Here is a 20009-nt window from a genome sequence, read left to right as displayed (position 1 = left end):
GTTACATACTAAAATAAAAAAGAATAATCATGTTGAAATAAATCCATGCGTAGATGATATTTTCTTAAAGGAATACTAACACATTTCATTTCTATTCATCAGAATAAATTAAGATGCGTAGATTTAATCGCCACTGCATAATGCGTATTTAACATAATCAACGCGAATATTATTCATAACGGTCCTAACGTTCCATCCCCGTAAAACTGAAACATCATCCCACTGCTCCGGCGTACATATGCGTAGTAGGCCTCCGCTGGGGAGTTTATGAAAGGCGGCCCGGGGTTTCAGTGCTCCAGTGTGTTTCCAGTAACCGGAGCGAAGAGAGCCGATTCAGTCATGGACTCGCACTTTGGGGCCAGGCTGTTTGTGCTCACATCATGTTTGGCGCTGGTCTGCTCCATACCAGCTTCACTTGTTGAAGAAATCAAATCGAGCGAGCTACGCGACAGTAAAGGTAACCTCATTGCCGTTTCCCGACGACGTTCCGGGTGCCATTTTTATTTAAATATTTAATAACATTAGCGTGAGCTTCGAGTAATTGTATTGTGTTGAAAATTGATTTTCATTGCATATCTGTTTCATCGGTTTATTTATTTATAATTGGCTTGTGAAACATTCTGAATGTGAAAATGTACTGGGGAATTTCTATTGATATTTATTATATTTAACTTTGATGTCAGCTTATCACTTGTTAATATTTTATTATAAAAGAAAATATCATATTAATGCTAGTTTAATTTAAAGTAGTTTTTCATCAATCCATTCTCGTTTTAATTTGATGAATATAAATTATGAACTTGTTGCTGTTATTTATTATTATAATTATTTTGGTGATTTTTTTCTAAATAATTAATTTTTATTTCTATTTTATCATAAATTATGGTTGAAAAATAAAATTAAATTGCTTGAACAGAATATTACTGCTTACTTCGAAGAAGTAACATTCTATCAAATGTTGATATTAATTAATTTTTATTTTACTGTTCAATCAATTTATATATATTGTATAGTATTTATATTAAGAAAAATTGACTTACTTCAATATAAGGAATTTCAGGTATATTATGCTGGAAGTTCCACGATCATTAAAAAAACTTCATAATCAATTTTTTCAAAAACAATGTATCTTATTGATTTATATAAATATTCATTCAAAATTCATGTATACCAAATTTCAAGAAAATTGTGTCGTACTATCAATTACTGGTATTTATTATACTTAAATTGAAGTAGTTTCAGAGGGAGGAGATTTTTATTATTAGTCATTATTGTCTATTTTTTAAATTGCTGATTAAGTAAAAATTAAATTGTTGATTTTCTAACAATATTTGTTTATTTTTAATTTGAGACAAAACAACAAATTTGGGAACTCTAATAATACTGAAGCGTTATTAAAAAATGATATTTTTTACAACTCACAACAGGTTAAAAAGATTATAGGCTACGATAAATAAAAAAATATTATCTCTTTTACAAATATCCAGCTGGTTATGTTTGGTACACGTTGATTGCTATATTGGTTTATTCACTGATTACTTTTGGCAAACATGGACAGATAATCACTAATTATTAATTTTTATCAATCATTTATTGCTATACTTACACAATATCAATCAATAGGGAAAAATCATGCTTTTACAAATATGTTTTATATGTATTATCAACAATATTGGAGTGTTAATCATATTAAAATCTATCTTGACACAATATATTAAGCAATTAACGGAAGACCATTTTAATTTAGATTTTTTTATTATATGTTAAAATTTCTTAAATATAATAAATTCAATCATTACCATTGGTTTATACCTCAAAAACATTTCTACAGGAAATTTATCCTGATTTTTCTACTTTTTTTTTCATAATTCAATAAATTTCTCAAAATGTATAAGTGTTAGCGGTTTATTTAGTTTTGAGAAATAGGTGAAAAATAATACTATATAACTATATAAAAAATAAGAATTTTAAATAAATTAAAATCTGCCTAAATACAACACAAATTGTTAAAATGATTTAGAAATCTTTTATTCAGCAAACAAAAATTAGTGATAGAGATTAGCTATTTTCAATAAATTAATGAATGAAATGATAATATATTGTTTTAGAATGTTTAATGTTTTAATAATATAAGGTTTGATAAAATTAATTATTTTAATTAATAATTGTTAAGTACTATATATCTATTGGTTAAAATCATGTATTAATATGTTTGTATATATTAGCATTATAAAATATGCATAGCACACCAGAGTTTTATATAACTATCTCTATATCATATGTGAAAAAAATATTAGAAATTTTTATTTAAACAATATGTTAATACAAAGTACACACGGGATACAATATTTTAATATATTTTTAAACCATTGCTTTTATCAGACAAAATTATAAATAAATTTAATTAGAATTTAAAATGCGGTTAATTTTTACTTTTTTGATATTATTGAAAGGTTTTAATAATGCAGATTAAACATTTTACATATTAAAATGTATATAGACTTTTCTAAGAGAATTACGTAATATTTAATTAAAAATATTGATATATAATATTCATCATAAGAAAAAGAAACTTCAGAAGGATTATTTTGTTTTACTGAAGTTCCTCTTTCGTATTTTTTTTTAACTAACCTTTCCAATTAAAACGACTCAGGTACCAATTAAAATTGAAGTTTTAGCAAAGAATTTAATTAAATTTTTTTCTTTGTATATTAATTACGTTTCGGGTTCGTTCTCGTTTACTTTTCTTGTAATTAATTCGTATAATGATAGAAACACTCCAGTCGGCTAATTAAAAGTATTAAATTTTTGAAAATTCATCACATATTTTAACCTGATGTGTTTAAATTGTAAAACATAAGAAAATTTAACAATGAATCGTTCAAGGATTTAAATCGGTACAATTTACTGTGAGCATAGTTGGTTTGAAATTGATAGCAATTTATGCACTTAAATCTGAATAAGCAACAAGGAGCAATTTACTTGTCAGCATAAAATATGGAAAATTTATTCTTTTTTTTCGGAGATTTACAGGATACTGTTGAATTTAACAATTCCCCACAATTCCTCACATTTATTGCGAGGGACGGTTTATCTTCCCCGAGTGGAGCTTTAGCACACTTTTACCTTACTTGAAAAACAATGAATTATTGATTGGACCAGATTTTAGTGCTTATCCCGCTTTAATACGCAATAAAAAGATAGGGAATCGTTCAGCTACATACTTCTGTTAATTGGAAACCAACGTTTATTCGAGAAAGCCAGTGAAGATCCGTCTAAAAATAGAACCGGCTCTATTTGGTAAAAGTGCTAGTATATTATCGACGTCGCGACGCAACAATAAAATTCGGCAAACGGTCTTGTTCATACACAGGATGGGAGCACAATATTCAATAATTTTGGCGTAACGTCGGAGGTGTGTGGGTCGTAGACAAGTTCAAATGAAACATGCAACAGTCATCCGTAAAATCAATACTACTAAACCTGTTGCTGAAAATGTTCGTCCGTTCTTATTTGTTTATATCCAGACGCCCGTTTAAGCTTTCCATAAAAAGTAAATAAAGTTTTAAAACCGTTTTGATAACGAGATTAGTTTCCAGTTGAGTTCGTCCCACATTATACGAATTCTTAAAGCGAAGTGCTTTTTCGTTTTATTAGATTAGTTAAATTAATAAAAGTATAGACACTTTCTTTTACATATATTTAGGTGATGATCACGAATTGTATTCATTTTAAATTTTATATTATACGTCTTTCGTAATGAAGTTGAATGAATTATGTATCTAAAGGTACAATTCGTTTCGATGGGAAGAAAAATAGTTGAGTTACAGTTGTAGAAAGTTCAAAGTCTATGCAATTTTTTCAGAAATAAATAATTCCAATATAATATAACCTATTTGAACTTCGAGTTGAACTTTTACATTTTCTGTCGGTCGGATTTTCTCATATAAGAATCCAGAGATACTTCACTATAATTTGTTCGTCCCTGAAACTGATATCGTATTTCTATTTTTAGTAATATGCTGATATAACTTTTCTTCTTGTTCATGGCTCTGACAATCTAGATTTTCTGGGAAGGAAATCAAATGGCTGAAAACAAACTGAATTTTAATTGTCATATTTGAACATGAGAATCGAAACTGAATAGTTTGGTATGAATGAATGAATATTAATTGAAACTTTGCGACTCCCGCATTCCAATTGCGCTGTAATTTGTAGCAAGGCGTTAATCTTTTTGAAGTAATTGGAACATTTGTTTGCTCCAAAAACTTGTTAACGACTCCCTGGAATACTTCTAAGTGAACTGGGTTCAAACATTCATTAAATACATTTGTTATACAACGTAATAATTCCAAGAACATTCTGAAATATCCACTTAAACTAAACTTTTTGGTATTTCAGGAAATAAATGCAATTAAAATAACCGGAATTTTCAGCTATTTTCATTACATTTTATATAACATTTCTCCTTCCAACTCATTTTTATTTTCAATTCGATCTTGATGTGTTTGAGCTTAAGGTAAAATGATATAATTCAGCATAATTTTAATGAATGGCCCAAGCAAAAAAATACAAATATTATTTTCGTGTTCAGTGTACCCGAATTACCCTAGAAAGGTGTAAGAGAAATTTTCTATATCTCAAAAATTTCTAAACCCATGTTATAAATGGTTCCAAACTTCTTTAGCAGTTTACTAAAAGTAAATTATTTAATTCAATCAGTAAAATAGCATCCATTGGCGAATACCTAATTATGTTTTATTGCTGACATAATGCGGATGTTAATATAAAACGAGTTTATGTTTCCAATTTAATTTTGCTAATGGACGAATACAAACGCAACAAGTGCATAAAATTAAAATTATAATAAATTATATATATAAATTATTTGTGTATTCATTTATCTCCTTGTTTCAGTTAAAAGAACGCCTTCAAATGGAGAACAGAATTCCGAAATACAATATTTTACAAAACCATCCGCAGCAAAAAGGGGTAAGTAATCTTTAAGCTTAGTTGGAATTATGTTCTAATTGCTTCAAATTTTTTTGTTATTGTTGTTGAGTGGTTTTATAATAATAGTACTAATATTTGTTAGTCAATACAATTATAATGTCAAAAATATATATATGTACTAGATACCTATATTTATTTCAACTCAAAAGAACATTATATTTTCCTATTACAATATATCGTGCCAAAATTATAACATTATTTTCAGAATTGTATTATAATTAAACAGCATGTTTAGGGTTAGGATATTACATAATTTAATTAATATATAATACCTAACACAGTAGATAAGATCAATGAAAAGTTTACATTAAAACTAACAATAATTATAATTTACTTCATTAATTATTTTAATAATTATTACTGTTGTTCGAACTGCTGTCGTGAATAGAGTGTCACAAATTGGTAAATTTTGATATTCTAGTATTTTTAGACCAGAGGAAAAAATGATTTAAGAATCCAGAACTAAAACTAAAAGTTGAATAACTTTTTCTTATAATTTAATTTAACTAATGGTAAACATTCATTCCATAGGCACTTTTTACACAGTAAAGGTATTCAAAAATAGATCTTCTAAAATTTTTGAGATAATATAGGAATATTTTTATTTTATTATTTCAAATAGAAAATATATAGAAAAAAATGAAGCTTAAAAAATACATAATTTGTAACATTTTAAATTATATTTAGCTAAGATATAACGATGTTTCTGGAAAGTTTCAAAAAAATTAATGTCGCTGTCTATGACTGTGTATATAACATACACTGAGTGAGTTTTTCAACCTAACATTTGGAAATATCTCGAGAAATAAGCATTCTTCAAAAAAAAAATTTTAAAATTTTAAATATTCGAAATTAGTCTCAAAATAAATTAAATTTCTCAAATTTTCAATAATAGAATATTGTCAAAAAACTACTCACATAAAATTTGAGCAACACTTTTTCAAATGGACGAGTTTAATATATAAATAAAGTAAGTATATAGTAGAATTTATGGATTATGGGATATTTTTCAAGTTTTCAAGTCAAAAAATTCAACAGGATATCAGTATATCTCGGCTATGTAAAAAAGGTATCTAGACAGGATCTTTATCGACTTCTTTGATCCTTGTGTTTTACTTACCTATATTTAAAAATATGTGCTTTTTGTTTAAAATTCTCGAAAAAATAGTAAAGTTTATAGAGTGGCCGAATACATCACGTATATTGTATTTTTCAATTACAAAAACGTTACCCTCACATTAATTAAAAGCACTGTAAACAAATTTTGACAAAGAACATATAAATTATCAGATATCTTAAATGCGCTTTAATTGGTGTTAGACCACTTAACGGTGATTTTAAGGACTTCTTTTCTATTTTCAAGATTAATTTCATTACATTGAATAGTAGCTTCTGATATATATCTGAGAATTCCAATATGGTTCTTATATATTTTTATAAAATTATATTCAGTACATATTTTTTTTTTTCATTTAGATCAAACTTGAATACAACTTCCTAACATTATACTTATTGCTATTTGATAGGAGGATGGACAAGGTCATGAATGATTTGAAATATATTGAAACAAATAGAGCTGTATGAAGCGTATCAGCGATGTTTCATCACCCTCAATAATTATAGTATATCAAAATTCCTTTTAATAAAAAGTAAAACTACCATAATAGACAAAAGGATGCTCATGATTACATTTGCAAATATAGGTACTGACATTAATATATCACCCTTCTATTCTGCGACCAACTTGGTAAAAATAGGTGTATATTGTATAATTTGTTGTTTAAAAAACGAAATTGTAAAATTTAGTAAAAAATAATTTAAATTATTACTAATCAAACATCCTTTAAAATTATAACTTAGTTTAAAAATTATGAACAAAACTTTTTTATGTGTTAAGGTTACTGACTTGGATGAAAGATGATCAACGCATTCGCCATTATTTAAATAGTACATGTCATGAGTGGTATTACTAACACTGAAGCTGTTTTAAATTAAAAAATAACTAGACACACGTCAAAATGTGGAAATAATCTTTCTATTTTTGTTCAGCTTATTATTTCATATTTTTTATCTTAAAATGTATATGCGCATTCATCATTTTTACATAACAAAAACGGAGGTGGCAAAGCTCCTTGATGGTCCGAGCCATTTCTTAAAATTTGAAATAATTCGCGAGCTGCAATTAAATACGTATTTAAAAGGTATCCAAAAAAAATATTAACAAAAAACTGTTTACAGAAATTATATTTATTGAAAACATATAAATAAAAGTACAAAATATGAGTATTGAATTTAAATATTAAAAATTAATTAATTAATTTTTTTAATAAAAATTCAAAAACACCATTGTTTTTTTCTAAAGTTATTAAAATATTTATGGAAAAGCAGTAAAACTAATCTCTATCATAAATTTTCCGATTTAACTCTGAAATTACTTTCTAAAGAAAATTACGTCCATATTCAGTCACATCGGATTGAACAGCTTATTGGGAATAGTATACGTACCATTGCTTAGCTTATTCGTCGATTTTGTATTTGTATTGGAATTCAAGTTTTACTTTGAAAGAAAACGAATTATTTTTTTTTACAGGTGCAAATTTAAAAAATGCAAACGCCGAACAACAATCTTTAAGCGATTGGACACAAGATCAGGTATTGACGGACAGTCTTTCAAGTATTCAGTCCAGTTTGTACAATAATCCAAATCAGTACGATGACAAGACGGTTGAAGAATATGAGAAAGGTAAGTACCATAACCAACTTTACATTAACATTCTTTTAAACTAAAATTAGGAATTCATTTTATAAGCAAACTTATTGTAATTATAATAGTTGCATTACTAGAAAATTAACTTTTCTGTAGTAAACTTTTACGTAGAAGTCGAGAATGTTTCCCATTTCCTCCGTTTTTGAATATCGCTAATATCTGTAAAAGTGTATATATTATTAGTACATATCTTAGTGTGATTTATTTAATTGCAGAGAAAAGACTTTAATAGCTTACTAATTATTACTAATTAAATAATAAAAGTAAATTTTCGTTTTTTTTTTATTTTTTCCAATTTTCAAACATAAAGAAGCACGGAATACGGATTAAAATTATGCTTTCTTTACGGTTTACCAAAATTCTCTTCTACTTTGTCAATGAACCAGACCAAAATATTAATATATTCAATTTGACCAGTAAAAGTTCGAAGTAAATAAATGAATTTTACTAATCCAATTCTAATAAATGAAAAATGAAAATGAAAACTGAAGACTTTAGATAAAAGATATGTATCCATATGTCCTTTAAAATATGTTTGTTGCACTCTAAAATATATTACTTTCCTCCAAACTGAAAATAATTGACAAACCATCATAATTTAATTACTGATATTGTGTGTTTTTTCTGTTCGTTTCTGTATTTTACGATAACATTTGATACGAATTAATATAATTTAAAAAAAAAAAAACAATTAAAATTTTAACTGATTAACAATTTTAATTTAAATTTTTTTAATAAAATAATTTTAATTTGACAATCATCTTTTGTGATATAAAAATAATATTTAAAATTTTTGTCTAACTAATTTGTTTTTATTCATTTTTTAATAGAAATTTCGGTTGGAAAATTTTTAATTCAACTAAATAATTTTGGATTCGATATTAATTATAATTTTAACAAATAAACTAATTAACTAGTTTATTAATTTTGTAACAAAAAATTCAATTCAAAATTGATCATATAAAATCATTTAATTTAATAAATATATTTTGAAAATGATATAGCAATAATAAAAATTTTTAAAAGAAACTTTCGAAATTTTTAAATTTTATAAAATAATTTTTAATTTGTACTTTTTGTGATATAATTTAAAATAATAATTAAAATTTTAACTTGATTAATTTTATAGCAACTTTCTTAACAAAAAAGGACAAATCAATATTCATTAAAATTTTTAGAAAATAATTTTAATTTAATATGTATCTTTATAATTATAAAATAATTTAAAGTCATAATTTAAGTATTAACTATTTTATTAATTTTGTAATAAAAAATTCAATACAAAATTGTTTAAAATCATATAATTTAATAAAAATATTTTGAAAATGACACGTTTATGTTATGCAAAATCAAAAAATAATATATTTATTATATTTTTTGTATACGTATGTATGTAACTGAATTCTAAACGTATATTTTGTGTGTAATTCAAAATAAAAATAATTTCTTGTAATTATCAAACTACCATAGTTTTAACATCGTAAAATTGTTTAAAATTTGTATATATATCGAAAGTAATTTAAAGAAAAATAGAGCAAATTTTCGTAAAAAAAACATTTTTACAAACCAATATATATGTAAATATTATTTTTTGCAGATATTTCAAGAACGGGGGTGAACTTTAAAGAACCATTAAAATTTTTGAATTGGAGGAAAAAATTTTATATATTTGTGTTTCGGAGAATGCGTATGAAATTTCTCAATATCTCTAAACTAATTATATCAGAAAAAAAATTATTATCCAACTATGTAAAATCAATAGAACAATTCCCTTTAAGATCTCCCTCTAGAAACATTTCGACGAATCCGACATTTTCAATTGTGCGCCGCCGATCAATGTCTCGGAAAAAACGAAAAAGAAACAATATCACTCTGTTCCACCTTCTTTACAGGCTTCCAGTACGGAGCCAGCAAAGACAAATTGGACGAGGCACTGGAGAATGCGGTTCTCAAGTCCGAGTATTACGGCGAACCGGGGGCGGTAAATCAGTATAGGTTTTACGGCGGCGACGACAGGAAAAGGAAACGCAGGTCGGCAAAGAAGCTTAGGTATGTAGACGTGTGAAATAATGCGACACGAAGGGCATCGGAAGTATTGCTCGAAGCGGATTTCGAAAGTGCACGGAACTAGAATGATATATGTCCTCTTACACTTGTTGAATACGTACGTCATCTATGATTAATGGCGGTCCAATGAAATTTTATTTTATTTGCAAAAAGATGCTATGTCTACGTGATGTTACAGTACTTGGACATAACGAACTAAATTTGATTAAATGCATGAAAACATTATTTCGAAAGCAGTATAAAAGGCTTTTAGTATTTGCCTTCGAACAACATTTTGAATTTTTAAATTTAGTAAAAATAACATAATTTTAAACCTAAAACTAATAAAGAATAAAGTAATAATTTATTTCCATATTCCAAGAGATAATATAAATAATAAATTATAAATCAATAATAAGCAATTTAATTAAAGATTAAATAAACTACTTCGCAAATGTGCTGTTATTACAATATTAATACGTTTTAATGTAGTTACCAATCTATATTTCTAATATAAATTTTCCGATTGAACCCCGAATTTAATATTGATCGAATATTCAATCTCAGTGGAAGGTTTTAAATTTCAGGTAGTAATTTATTTTATGATATAAAAGTAATAAAAATTTTGTCGAGTTAATAAATTTTGTTTTCATTTTTTAATAGAAAGATAAATTAGAATTTTATTAGAATTTTTAGATTTTATAGCAGTAATTATAAAAATTTAGTCGAGTTAGTTAGTCAATTCAAAATTGATTAAAATTATTTAATTTAATAAAAACATTTTCAATGCAACATTAAATAATCATAAGAATTTTGACTAATTAAATAATTTCTTTTGAAATTTTTAGTTTTTGAATTTGATACGTATCTTTCGTGATATAATTTAAAATAATAAATAAAATTTTAACCAGCTAATTATAAAGTTAATCAATTTTTTTATTGAAAAAGGACAAATAAAAATTCATTAAAATTTTTAGATTTTATAAAATAATTTTAATTTAACACATAACTATTGTGATATAATATAATAATATAATTTAATAAAAACATTTTGAGTACAACATAAAACAAGAATAAGAATTTTGACTAATTAAATAATTTTTATTCATTTTTAATAGAAATTTTAAATTTTATAAAATAATATTGAATTAATTTCTTAATAAAATAAGACAAATCAAAATTCATTAAAATTTTTAATGAATGACTTTATAAATCAATTTTAGTTTAACATATACCTTTTGTGATATAATTTAAAGTCATAATTTAAATATTAACTACACGATGTAATAAAAAAATAATTATAATAATTAACTTTTATTCATTTTAATAAAAACAGGTCAAACCGAAATCATTGAAGTTTTTTAATTTTACAAAATAAATTTAATTTGTTACGTATCTTCTGTAATAATAATTTGTCAAATTATTTAATTCATTTAATAATATTCAATTAATTTTTATTCATTTTTAATTCGAAATTTCTTAAATTGACACGTGTATTTCGTCATATAATTTATAACATTAATTTTTATTATTTAATTTTATATTACTTCTTTTAATGAAGGGAATAAATCTATATTCATTTAAGTTTTTATATTTTCTAAAAAAAATCTGAATTTGAATTTTAATTGATTTGTTTTTTTGATGTGATAAAATAATAATAAAAATCTTATCAATTTATTTAATTCGTAAAAAAATTCGGTGTTGTGATGAAAAATTATAATAAAACTTTTAATAAATTTAAAGTTTAATTTATGTTTCTAATTTTATAAAATTATTTTGAATTCGACTCATATATTTTGTGATATAATTTAAAATAATAATTAAATTTTAATTTGAAATTTTTTGATTTTATAATTTTTTTTCTAATTTGACACATATCTTTTGTATTATAATTAATTTTATTTTGATTAAGAAAAATATCAAAAGAAATTCATTAAAATCTTATTATAATAATTATTATTTTATAAAATTTGTATATTTATTTAATCTTTTGTGGTGGTCTCAAAAATCAAAAAATGTAAAAATATGAAAAACTCTCCTCTTTCCATACAATTTACTTATATCATTTCTTATTTTGATATTTGGAGTGTCCTAGAAGTTATACCATGTTTAATGGTTTCGTAGACACTCGTTATATTTATATATTAAATATATATTTCTATGATATATAAATGTATATATTTAACCAAAGATGGTGTAACATAAAATATCCATAACAAAATTGTTAATCAATTTATATTCCATTTGTAATAGAAAATTGTCTTCAAATTTTCTGATTTAAAAAATAAATAAAATTTGAATTTGAGGGGTATCACATTTGATATTGTATAAATTCCCATTATAATTACAATAATTAGAATAATCAGTTTCAACGCTAAATCAAGATGAAATGTGTAATTTTGATTTATGGGCACTATAATTAAAAATTCATTAAAACCGTCGAAGTTTTTCGAACGGAAATTGAAACTCCAAAGGAGTCGCTCTCCCGCAAAGAGATAACCGAAACTCATTAAGGCGAATGTATCCAATAAAATATTTGATGGAAAACAATCCAATTAGTCGCAATTTGGGGAAATGTTGGCCGTTATCTCGCTGCTTAATTAACTCGTAGTTATTTGTATCAAAGTGAAATCTTGCCGACCTAATCGATATGGAACTACATGAAATGCTTTCAGCGGAGTTTATTGTTTCTAGTTTTATATAACAACACAGACGTCATCGCTGAGGGACACCATTAATTGAAAGGATTTGTTGTTTTCTGGAAATAAGTTAATTGCCACGACACCCTATTTGTTTGTACAAGTTAAAAATACGATTTTTTACCCTAGTCACTTTTATTTCGATTTTTATAACGTGCCTGAATTTTATTCTAGAAACTTAAAACACGTCTTTCACGAAACTGAAAAATGAACTAAAAATACATATTTTGCGAGGTAACAGCGAAATCCCGGAGTAACCGTTTCAATTAAGCTGTCCGCATTAAAATTTCCTTTCCAGTAAATTGGATTTTGACATTAAAAAAACAATTAACGGCTTCTGAATAAATTAGTCTGAAAATCTTAGTCATTTGCATAAGTAAGGAGTGTTTTAATTTAAAAAATTCAGTTTTAAAGCCTTATCAAGTGCTCATGTTGAGACACTTGTCTGTGATGTTAAAAATTTATTCAAGTTTTAATAACGACTCAGTAATATTGTTTATTAAAAGATTTAATAAGAATACTTAAAATAATAAGTTTTATTATAAAATAAATATAAAATTATTTTGAAAATATTTCAAAACAATTTTTTTATTTATTGACAAGATGAATAGCACTAAATTTAAAATCAAACATAGAAATAACACTATTTAAATGTATTTACATTTTGTGTATATGTTTAACAATAATAGTTGCACTCCAAAAAAAATAATTAATTAACATGAAACATCAATGTCTAAAGACTAAACTTCACGATGTTTTGGAAAAATTGTTTACAATGCTAAAATGACAAATATGAAATAATACATTCAATTGAAAATACAATAAGAAAATGTTCTAACAAAAAAATAATTCCTTTTATTGAGAGACAAATTGGAAAAATCAGGAAACGACATCCTTTCTTGTCCTCTAGGAAAATAGAAAATGAATTAATTGAGTCATTCAATATTAGTAGTATTGTTTCGTAGAACAATCAGACGTCGACTGAATGAACAAAACTTGCAAGGATATATTTCAGTAAAGAAACCATTTGCATAAAAAAAGAATATTCGAACAAGATAAAAAATTTGCATAAAAATGTATTAATTATCTTATAAAAAGTTATTACATGGATTTTTATGTATCATAATGATACGAAGCATGAATCCAAAATTGTTCAAAGATAAAAATTTTGATGTGCTGGAATGGCCAACGTAAATTCCGGATGTAAATACAACTGACAACTTTCGAAATGACATGTAATTTCGATTAAAACATTTACAATTTAGATGAAATGTTGTTATTAATTGAAGAGTCTAGAAATTTAATTTCAAACGAATCACCGTTTACAGGTGGTTGTAACGAACAAAGGGTAGCCAACAAAATATTAACAATTTTGTTTAAAATTATGTATAAATTATTTAACAAACATATATTTTTTTCAAAAGTATATTTAGGTTCAAATGATTGACGGGAGAAAGAATATATTGTAATTATTCTAAATATAATATCAAATATTTTGATTGTATTTAATTAGAATAAGCGTTTTCTAATTACCGTTAAGATAGTAAAGTGTGCCATTTCTCTGCCTGTCGCAGTATATTTAGAAATAATTGGCATTTAAAAAATATAATTAATAAAAGTGGCTCTGAAAAAGAAGTGGAATATTAGTTTCTAAGATGGTCGTCGCTGGGAGTATTAATCCCACTAACATATCAGAAAAATCAAATTTTATTTAAAACTAAATTGAATCAGTTTTTAAGTTATTTACTGCTTTATTAATTAAATTTTTGTACTGAACCTTTTAAAATAAAAAGAAAAATAAACAACAAAACATGAAATGAAGTTTAGGTTGGTTCAATGTAGTATCATAAGAAAGAATTTTTCTGTTTTATATTATAAACAATTATAATGTGGAAGAGAGTCCAAAATTCTTCTTTTAATACAATGTTTATTTATTTTTGTTCAGCTAAATTGAAATTATTGAATTTTTTCTTTTACCACCACTTTATTTTATGAGATATTATAAAATATATGACAAATGTTCTCAAGAAAAATAAATGTCTTAAATGTTATTGTAAATCAAGTGGTAAATTAAAATGAAAAATTGATTTTTATGATATTCTTATAAACATACAAAAATTTTATCTTTTATTAATAATACGATCGATAACCTTTAGTCATCCGGTACATATTTTTTATTTAATCCACTTATATATTATTAAAAATAAATAAACGCATAAAACTGAAACACTAAAACAAATTAATGGATTAGAAAAGCATCTTTAAATATTTGATTCCCTTCGCCCATATCATTTAATTTTATTTTTTCCTGAACCAATAAATAAAATGGATATCCATCATCGTTAAAAACAAACAACGTTTAAACATTTTATAGCTTATTACGTATATTTGCTTCACTGTCACCATAAAAGGTTTTATATGCTTTCCCTATTGAGAATATCGATTTTCCTAAAGTATTAATCTAAAATCCTTAAAGAAATTCTATTTGAAGGAATATTTATAGTCTTATAGAGAGATAATAAGAATATTGAATCATTTTCCTAATCTTTATTAGATTTTATTCATATATTTATTTTCAGTTGATATTCTCATGTCCGATAAGTTTATTTTATTAAGGAACTTCCTATAGGACGAAAATAAATAGAGTAAAAACAAAAACAGCCAGGCTGTAACAGCCTTACTTCCTTTTTATCTATTTTAATAAAGAACAGCGGTAGTTTGTGTCAATTTGTTCCACACACAGTTTGAGCAATAAATCCATTAACGGACAAAGAAATAAGCCGTGGAAAGCTGAGGTTTCGCCGCTTCCAATATAACGCGAACTTATCGATCGATTTTTGAAATGAACAAACATCGACAAATGAATTTAATTACTTTCCGAGTCGAGGGATGTCAATTTTATAAATGAAGTAATGCATTAAAAGCGTTGTGATGTTTTTCACGAAAATTTCACGACTGCCTCAGTCCTGACAACTATTAAACACTTTTTCTATTCAACATAATTAAATAAGGATTGAGCTTTTTAATCAATAGTTTACGGTATTTCATTTTAAGAGTAAATAGACCAACACCCAAATATCACTCAAATTAACATCTTGTACTGGTACCTGATACACGTTACACCATGTTATCATTTGGTCGACATTAATTAACTTCGAAACTTAAAGTTTTAATTAGTTACAGGAGTTGATTAATGGCAATTTTTCGCCCCTTCCGATGACATTTTTCTCTGCAATTTATGTTACGAGGTAATTTATTGATTAAAACGGCGAAGGGAATCTAAATATTGCTACAACAAGCTTATTTATTAAACTTTAGTAAATTTTATACATTTTTATATAAAATTGGAAGTATGTGTCTTTGAAGGATCTATTTTAGTATATAATTTAAAGCTCAACAAAATTGTTTAATGGATATTTCAAAACTTCAAAGGCATGTTAATGGAATCAATTATGATTTCAATTTACTCAAAGTTCTTATTAAATAGTTTCGTCTTGTAATTAATGTGCACGTGTGTAGACATGTATATTTAATTAATTGGAGTTTCATTTACAAATTTCAACCTACGTTTTATCAAAGGAAATTGATTCTAGAAATTTTGATTAGGTCTTGAGCGTAATTAAATTTTTTCGTTACCAATCATTTCGTAATGTGGCACAATTATGATGACAGTTTTTTCACTTATAACCTCTTTTAATGAATAATAACTACAAAGATAGACCAGCCATAAGAATTGTTTCACTCAGCTGAGGATACTATTAAGCAATTTGCGTTTTTGGTTCAGTTGAATAAATTTTTAACATTTTTGTGTTAAACTGTATATATTCTTTGAAAGCACGTCCATGATAAATTCAAACCAGCCTCACAGAAGATAGACTACCAAAAATGATGAAGTGTAATGATTTTTAGTTTAAAAATGAAGACGAATAAGGCTAAGGTGTTGCTGAAACCTGTCCCAATGAAGAAATTAAGCAATATTATTAGACTTCAGACAATCAATCATTAGAAAGAAGAAGAAATTTCACGCAATTTATTTTCATCAAAAAGTTGGCTAGTGATAACACAGTTAGGCGTTTGACAATTGCCAATAGTTTCCGGGCACGTAAAGCAATTATCGTATTATTTTATCCAATTGTATTGTTACCTTCGACGAAAAATGGATTGATTATGACAACTCTCGCCGATCTGGACAATGGGTTGAAGCTGGTTAACCTGGTGGGGTAGTACTTAAAAAAGTCTTAACCCAAAAAGACTATGGAGACTGTATAGTGGATTGTGCGTAGGCTTTTGGATACCCATCTACCAAGGTTACCATCGATCGTTACAAATTGACTGCATACTTCAAAGACGATCTTTTTTAATCGAGAGAAAAGATATTCTGTTTATCATTACACATCTCATTGGAGACACAATGGAAGCATCAAAATCTCAAATAGAAAGTTCTACTTCATGCACCACATTTCTCCATGTAACTGAGATTGATTGTCTCTTAAATTTTCAGAATTTTTACTCGTGGCATGTATTTGCTGAATAAATTTGATTATAATATTGAATATTTTGTTGAATATTTTTTTTTTTTAATTATTTTATTTTAAATTTAAACGTTAAACGTAAATTACTCAAAAAATTAAAAGCTTAATAGTTTTAAAAAATTACTAAATGGCGTAGAAAATATAACGAGAAAAAACTATAAGAGAAAATTAAATTAGAGAGGATTTATTTACTAGAGAAGAAACTTTAGAAAATTCTATTTAGATTTTCTTCCATGGACGTGGTCTACCTACTCTTTTGATCACATATTTTATAAAAACCTTATATAATTTTTCTCGGCAAAAAATTGAAAAAATTTGAATTTAGCATCCCCAAAATAGACACAAATACATTGAATAATAATTAAGTATGACAACAATATATGAAAAATATCTTGTTCTTTTTAGATGGCACAGAAACTACTTGTGAAAATTAATTATCTCATCCTCTAAGATATTTTAAATATTATTTGTTATGTTTATTTGATCAAGTGCTCATTCAATGAGTATTAAATTTGGAAAATTGTGAAATTAAATGTACTTATTTATTTCATTAAATTTTCATAATCAATATTTCTCATTCTTTCACTACAAAACATTATAATACACCTTTGCGGAGTGTCATAAAAAACGAATCATATAGCATGTATAGAATTTATCTTTTTTACATTTATTAAATTTAAATTTGTTTTAAATAATTCTAAATCTATTTTTTTCTATAATCCACCATAATTATTTTTAGGCTAAGCCAAAGACTTAAACGGGATGTCGAACTCACGCCGGAGGAGATACTGACCCTTCTAAACCTCTATGAAAAATCTAGACAGAATGACAACTACCGCCCATGGCAAAATCGGTTGGAAAATTCGTTTGATAACTTCGAGGACGGCGAACTGAATGACAACGATGAAAGTTGGCTGGAAACTCCAGTATACCCTCACGTAAGCCGAGACAATACCGATATCGGACCGCAATATATGATCGACGAGCCGCAGTTGTACGACAAACGTGGAAAATGGGGCAATTTCGCTGACAATAAGAAGAAACGGTTCATGGTGGCCAAGAAAAGGAACGATCCCACCAGAGAGCTTAGATACATAAACGGACCCAACCAAAACGACTATTATACATTATCTAGGTTGCTCAGCAACCAGCAAGAACCCGACTTGCCCCTCTATCGTCGCTTGGTTCTTTAAACCTATCATATCCCGAACGACATCGTTAGTAATTTTGTATATTTGTACCGAACAAATAACTAATATCTTACTGTTTCTCAACACCACATAATGTAAGGGCGTAAATTATATGAAAATTACTGGCGATGGTCTTTTATATCCTAGGAAGTGTATTAAGTCTTACCTAAATCTGTGTTACAATGACATAACCATATGTGTGTATATTTTCTGAATTACAAATTTTATTTATTATAATCATAGGTCGGTCAGTATAATATTTAAGTACAAGATAATATATTTACTAAATGTTGTAAGGGTAATAATTAAATAAAGTATGCATATTTACGTGTTATTTTTTTCTGTTATTTTCGAGATGAGAACATGCAGCAATTTCATTTTGCATATAACTTTGTTATTAAGGATCCAACCTAAGTCTAAGTTACTAGTCCTGCAGTGACCCATACAATAGAATCAGAATGATACAGCATAATCTTGTAAGTATTGCTAATTGATTTAGAGTCAACAAACTAGTACTGAATTTTGATAAATGTTATTATATGTCTTTCTCAAGAAAGACCTATTCAGTTACTGGGAACTACACTAAAGGAAGTGTGAATGTAAGCAAAGTTTAAACTTTTAAAGATTTAGCCGTCACCTTTCAATCATCTTTAAGCTTCGTACAACACAACAAATGTTTGCCGAGAAGCTGGTAGACTGCTAAATTGTATTTTACCTAATTCGAAGTGAATACACTTGCTTAATCTGGATGCCATTTTATGAATGTCATTCTTTATGTCTGGATTGCATACAAAGATAATTTATTAAACTCATCTGGAACAAACTACATTGTACCTATCCAGAAATGGGAGTAGATCTAACAAAATTTGTTGATTATATCAATTTAATATCCCTAAAATCTAAGAGAGAGTTACGAGTAATTAACTTTTTGCAAAAATTAATCAACCATGCTATTTATTGCCATTATTTTCTTTCAAAATTTTCATTTTGGACCCTTCATCAAGATAACTGTGTCTTTTTATACACCAACACCAAGAACGAACATACTCCGACGTGCTCCATGATTTGGTTTATATACATTTTTGTCCTGTTATTGGGGTTTCTCTGTTGGATGAATAAATTATTTATTTATTTTAGTAATTTTATAACACCTTTTTGTTTTTTTTGGTATATAAGAAATTTATATTCGAAAAATTCAGTAAAATTAAATATTAATCAGATCACAAATATGCGAAGAATGATCAACAATTCCAAAATGTTACCGCTAAATCTCAAATTATTAGTATATGTATGTGCTTAATAAATTTAAGGATAAAAATATTTAATTAGCATTATCTCTATTATCCTATATGAGAATACTAGATTAAAATTTCTTTACTGAGGTTTACTTTTTGATAAATTATAATTAATAACCAAACATTAAAAAAAGTCCACTTTAGTGGATATTCAATGTGTTACAAATTCTATTTTATAATAGAATGGTACGCAAAAGACAATGATCAGAAAGACAGTGAAATTGAGGTTGAAAATGTTCGAACGAGAAACTATTATTTGTTAAATTCTATAATTATTCTAAATTGATATTGTTTATAAATTTACAACTTTGCATAATACACCAAGTTACCATAATATCTTGTGAGAACTTGTACAAGTGTACACTTTTGGCAATAAACTTTTGCCTATAGAAAACTGTCTTCTTTTTATGGAAATGGAATTATTGACCATAAAGTTTTAGTAAGGCAACTTCTAAAGAAATATACAG

At 26.0% G+C, this 20009-nt stretch overlaps 1 protein-coding gene across 1 annotated transcript; it reads left to right on the top strand.

Annotated features, from left to right (window-relative positions):
- Window positions 1–280: 280 nt before the first annotated feature.
- LOC109608412 (uncharacterized) lies at window positions 281–18581 on the top strand. Its single transcript, XM_020024839.2, has 5 exons — window positions 281–457; window positions 4918–4992; window positions 7604–7756; window positions 9673–9829; window positions 17797–18581. Exons 1-5 carry the CDS (start codon window positions 340–342, stop codon window positions 18248–18250), a joined length of 957 nt encoding a protein of 318 aa, XP_019880398.1. The 5' UTR covers window positions 281–339; the 3' UTR covers window positions 18251–18581.
- Window positions 18582–20009: the final 1428 nt, after the last annotated feature.

The sequence above is a fragment of the Aethina tumida genome, chromosome 1, assembly GCF_024364675.1.
Source record: "Aethina tumida isolate Nest 87 chromosome 1, icAetTumi1.1, whole genome shotgun sequence".
Taxonomy (NCBI): Eukaryota; Metazoa; Arthropoda; class Insecta; order Coleoptera; family Nitidulidae; genus Aethina; species Aethina tumida.
Note: the sequence above shows the minus strand (reverse complement) of the source record. Positions and strands in the feature narration are given on the sequence as shown.

Excerpts from the sequence above, each read along its gene's own strand:
- LOC109608412 (XM_020024839.2), top strand. The coding sequence starts at position 340 with ATGGACTCGCACTTTGGGGCCAGGCTGTTTGTGCTCACATCATGTTTG. Across the intron at positions 4,993-7,603 it reads ACCATCCGCAGCAAAAAGGG|GTGCAAATTTAAAAAATGCA; the intron begins GTAAGTAATCTT and ends TTTTTTTTACAG. Across the intron at positions 9,830-17,796 it reads AGGTCGGCAAAGAAGCTTAG|GCTAAGCCAAAGACTTAAAC; the intron begins GTATGTAGACGT and ends AATTATTTTTAG.